This window comes from Convolutriloba macropyga, chromosome 1, assembly GCF_964194025.1.
Source record: "Convolutriloba macropyga chromosome 1, txConMacr16.3, whole genome shotgun sequence".
NCBI lineage: Eukaryota > Metazoa > Xenacoelomorpha > Acoela > Convolutidae > Convolutriloba > Convolutriloba macropyga.
Genome location: NC_134468.1, coordinates 11,238,651 through 11,243,404, shown reverse-complemented (window position 1 = coordinate 11,243,404; position 4,754 = coordinate 11,238,651). Strand labels below are relative to the sequence as shown.

Genomic DNA, 4,754 nt, shown 5'->3' with positions numbered 1-4,754 from the left:
TACCATAATGGGGGGCTATATTTTCATGGGGGCTATAATGGGAAAGACCCAAGATTTATGCTTTACTAAGCTGGGGGGCGAAACAGAATAGATCCATGATATGACTAATACATTTGATATTGTACTGATTCAGAAAGCCTTGTAGAAAGCCTTGCTTTTGTACTGGTCCAGTACTGAAACACACTTGGAGTTAGGTACGGGTTAATTTGCGGAATTTTTTCTGGCCTTGCACGTCCTTTCTTTATAGCTTGTCCGGACTGCCTATCGAGATTTAACATAGAATACATATGAGTACAGAAAGAAAATATATTTTTTGGTCTTAGGTTTCCTTTGTTTTTTCACTTCAGTCTGATCACATCCGTGCAGTTGCAGTTGGATTGACAGGTGTGCTTTAAATGTAAGCGACACCGTTCAAAGTTGTATCTCCCTGTAGTGTCTGTACTATATCAACTCCTAACTTCTTTTCTTTCCCAACATCAGCCTGAAAAGATGCTTTATTCATTAAAACATTTATTATAAAAATTGACGGGTCGTTCCCATTATACCCCGCCAGCCTTTATCTTATTGCCCCCATCATGGTAATTGTACAATAATGAGGGTACATAAATTCATGGGGGGGGCTATAATGGGAAAGACCAAAATTTACACGTCGCCTATAACGTTATACGTTACATGACCACTAAGTTCAGTGAGGGGAGGCTATAATGAGAAGGCGACTTCCCAAGTCCTGTTTGTTTGTGAGAACTTTCTGGAAATATAATCTGTTGGGGGGGGGGGGGTAGAATGATAGGTCAGATCTATTGCAAGCCCACCTGCCCCCCCCCCAAGGTTAGTGGGTGAATGCATAACTCTTTACGCCTCGAGGCACATGCTATTTATTACGTAAGGTACTATGTTGTAACGCAGATTGCAATTGGGGCGCAAAAAACTTCAAACTTGGTGAGTGGTGGGGGGGGGGGGTGAAAACAGAATAGATCCTCTAAACCTCTATCTTGTATCTGTATCCGTTGACCTGTTGTCTTTCACAACTGATAGCTTCCATTTTGGTGTACTTCTCTCCCATTTTTTCCTCTATTTCATCGTGCTTATCGTCCAAAAGTGGCTGGCATCCTTCCACTGCTATCGGGGAATATCCACTAGGCATCCGTTTCTGATTTTTGTTCACGCGTGCCTCAGAAGTTGGGACAAGCAGAATGATTGTTATTGTGGTTAGAACAACTGCTACTACCATTTTCATTTCCATTGATGATTTCAACGTTCTAAACATCCGAGGGGCTTTCCCATTATGGCCCCTTCCCAGAGGTCATTTATAATTAATTCTACCCGCCCGCACCCTCCAAAATATAACATGTTGGTTGTAATAATGGGGGGATTTTTCCTCAGCTTAGTGTATGCGGATCTATTGTCTTAGACACCCCCCCCCCCCCCCCCAATTTCATACTGTCCCCTGAAGCTGGCGTGGTTGTAAGTTGTAATGATGAAGAGTCACAAAAATATCATAAAGAATTTAAAAACTAACCTATTTTCAGGAAACTTTCAAAAAAAATCAGTTTTTTGAAAAGTATAGTTAAATGAAGTATTTCAATTTGGAATGAACTAATCAACTCCAAATGTCTTCTTTTGTGAAAAATTGCAGCAAACTCTTTTCTGATTATTCTGTTCAAATCACCGAATTTGACCCCAGATTCGCCGCCATTGAGAGATGTCTCAAGCACAAGAAGGCAAAAGTCATTTTGGGTGCTTTTTCACTTTTCATCCCTAGACTTTTGGAGTCTTCACCATTATAGCCACCCATATTAGTGATCATATAATGGATCTTTTCCGATTGTGCCTCTCAAGCTTAGTGGTTGCTTGATCCCATATAATCTATAGGCCCTCCCCAATCAGGTTATTTATACTCTAATGAGGGGATATATTTCCGTGGGGAGCTATAATGGGAAAGACCCGATTGACCTTTTCTCTTAGTCCCCCCCCCCCCCCACCCAGATTAGTGGGTACATATTATTTGCGCACGCAGACGCACGTGTCATATTTTTACTTAATGAATTACTATGTAATAGCACATGCTCTGTAACTGAGGGGTGCTTAAGGTACTGGGGCGAGGGGGGAGGGGGGGGGGGGGGGAGTTTACAAGCGGAAAAGATCGGACCCGGTTTTTGTTCTAGATGTGTCCAAATACCAATTTCTACACTCCACAGTAAAAAAAATCAAATTTAATGAGGACATCTTAGCATCCGCAGACTTTTACGCCACCAGCCTGCACTCGATTTTTAATTTCGGGTCTGTGCCCCTAATATTTTTGGGTCTTTCCCATTATAGCCCCACCCCCCCCCCCCCCCACCCCAGCTTAGTAGTCAGATAATCTATACCCCCCAAACACGGTAATTATACCATAATGGGGGCTATGATTTCATGGGGGGGGGGGGGGGCGCTATAATGGGAAATACCCATATTTTTAATGCCTCATTTTTAATAACTAAAACGTTGGTGGTCCAGAACAGAAAATATTCCAAACTTTTTATGTAATCCCCCATAAAAATGCAAAAAATGCACAAAGCATAACGCGTGGGGGGGGGGGGGGGGGGGGAGACACAAACGGAAAAGATGTAAACTTTCATTAAAGTGTCGAAATGTCCTCTTGATATCTTTGTAAAACATATTTTGCTGCAGCATAATCAATGAAATTGCAATTTTGTACATATCTTAAGAAGGAGAAAAATTACAATAATTATTACATTTTCTTACACCTAAATTCAGGTATTGTCCTATTGCTCGGCTAACGGTGGGTCCAGGTCAAGGTGCAAATTGGGCAAAAGTGGGCAAACTGGTACTCTATTTTTTAATAAAATTATCTCTAAATTGGTTATAACTTTTTCTCACAGGTATCTACAGAATAGTACAGTACAGAACTGTGAGAGACTAAAAATGAGTCTTATTTTAACACTTGGTCTGTTCTCTCGCACTTTTAACTAAATTCTCATCTCAAATTCTTCCTTCCCACGCTAGTACCAAACCATTCTCAAACACTGATTCTATCGTTCAGAATTAAAATCATTTCAAATTGAATCTTCATTTCAATCGCTTGCATTAGTTCATCATTAATCTGATTGTCCTCAAAAAAAGTTGATAACAACGCAGATAGAAAACAGCTACAATCAGAATAAAATTATTGATCATCTTGTTTAGAGCAATTTAACAATTACAAAAAAACAAGTGGATAGTTAGAATCGTATCTCAGTCGTTTGTCCGCTAATTTTTTCGATAAGTTTAACTGAATTTAACCAAATTCTTCAAAACTCGGACATATTTTTGAGAAGAATTAACTTGGAACCAACGATAAATAAGCCTTTAAGCGACACATTTACCTCTGAAACACGAAAAATCAAACCAGCCTTCAAAGAATGGATTTGCTTTACAGCCGATCAATGTCTCTTTCTTCGCTGGCTACCCAGTTCCTTGCCACCATTTTCATTCTCTCATGTGCCCTGACTGGAATTGAAACACGATCGCAAGTTGACCCGTGCACTTTCGTGGCAATGTAAGTATAGTAATAATTGCAACATTACAAGAACATGGAAATTGGAGGGGGGGGGGATTTAGGTTAGGCTTTAGACTTAATCATGAAAGGCGAAACATTTAGATTTTGTAATCGGAAATTATTAGAATTATAGAAATTCGTTTTTTTGGTTGGAATTGATTTGCATTTTCCGCTTTTGATCTTAAATGTTTTGAAGATGTGATGATTTATGAAATTAAAAATAATTGTTATCTGATTTCACGATGTATAAACTTTTCCCCATTTTAGCTCTGACACCACGAAAACAGGAACAGTGAATGTTGCCAAACTAACCTGCCCACAATCTGGAAGACTAGAATGGATGTTCGCTTCCGGATCTCTGTCAATCATTGTCAAACCTAACCTCTCATTGGATGACTCAAACATCCAATCCTCCTCCAATCAGATGCAAGTTTGCCTCCGAGCTGTGGACCAATCAGAATCAGGCAAAATATTCATGACAATTAACAGTGAAAAGAGAGCAACATCCGATAAATTTGAATGCATCGAATTAAGAAACGGACTTGCAAGGGTTCAGCTTGACAGTCAATTTGAAGCTTTTGACGAAAAGCATTTGTTCATTCAGTACGAAATCAGAAGCAAGAAATAAAGAATCACATTTTGATTTTGATTCAAACCGACTTGAGCATCTTTGAAGCATCGTGTCCGATTCCCACATTCAAGCTTAGTTGGGAAAGGAGGTTGATACAGCGGACGGGACTCAAGTCCGATGACAGAAGGATCTGAGAGTCCAAGATTTGACAAAACTCGACTCGGAATCCGAAATCCTGTTCCAGTTTGAAAAGCGCTGGACGCTCACCAACGTACATGTACGCCTAAGGGACACAACCGGTACAAGAGGGTTCCAGAATATATCACTTAAATGGGGTGGTAGTTTTTCTTCAACCCGTCTTGTTCTGACCAACAACCCGGCCGAACAAGAACCCACTTTTGCGGGCTGGTGATGATCATTGTTCATCGCGTTTATGCACAGCAGTCCACTTTGGCTTTCTATTTCTTCATTGCTATCTGATGATCATAAAAAGCTGTAAATATTGACTATTTTTAACAAGCAGTATTAAATTGTAATTTGTATATTTGTAATTATTTTCTGACAGCTAAAATTGATTAAAGTGAAATAGTTTTGATTGACATAATTTTAGACTTCGTAAAATTTTAATTTTCAACTACAGTTTAG

General features: G+C 39.6%; 2 protein-coding genes across 2 annotated transcripts; one reads left to right on the top strand and one right to left on the bottom strand.

Annotated features, from left to right (window-relative positions):
• Positions 1–288: 288 nt before the first annotated feature.
• Positions 289–1,712, bottom strand: LOC142345690 (uncharacterized). Its single transcript, XM_075397932.1, has 3 exons — positions 1,520–1,712; positions 986–1,259; positions 289–481 (listed from the first exon to the last, which is right to left on the bottom strand). The coding sequence occupies exons 2-3, from the start codon at positions 1,241–1,243 to the stop codon at positions 392–394; spliced, it is 348 nt and encodes a 115-aa protein (XP_075254047.1). The 5' UTR covers positions 1,244–1,259; positions 1,520–1,712; the 3' UTR covers positions 289–391.
• A 1,471-nt stretch (positions 1,713–3,183) lies between these two features.
• LOC142345685 (uncharacterized) lies at positions 3,184–4,475 on the top strand. Its single transcript, XM_075397917.1, has 2 exons — positions 3,184–3,538; positions 3,806–4,475. Exons 1-2 carry the CDS (start codon positions 3,402–3,404, stop codon positions 4,164–4,166), a joined length of 498 nt encoding a protein of 165 aa, XP_075254032.1. The 5' UTR covers positions 3,184–3,401; the 3' UTR covers positions 4,167–4,475.
• Positions 4,476–4,754: the final 279 nt, after the last annotated feature.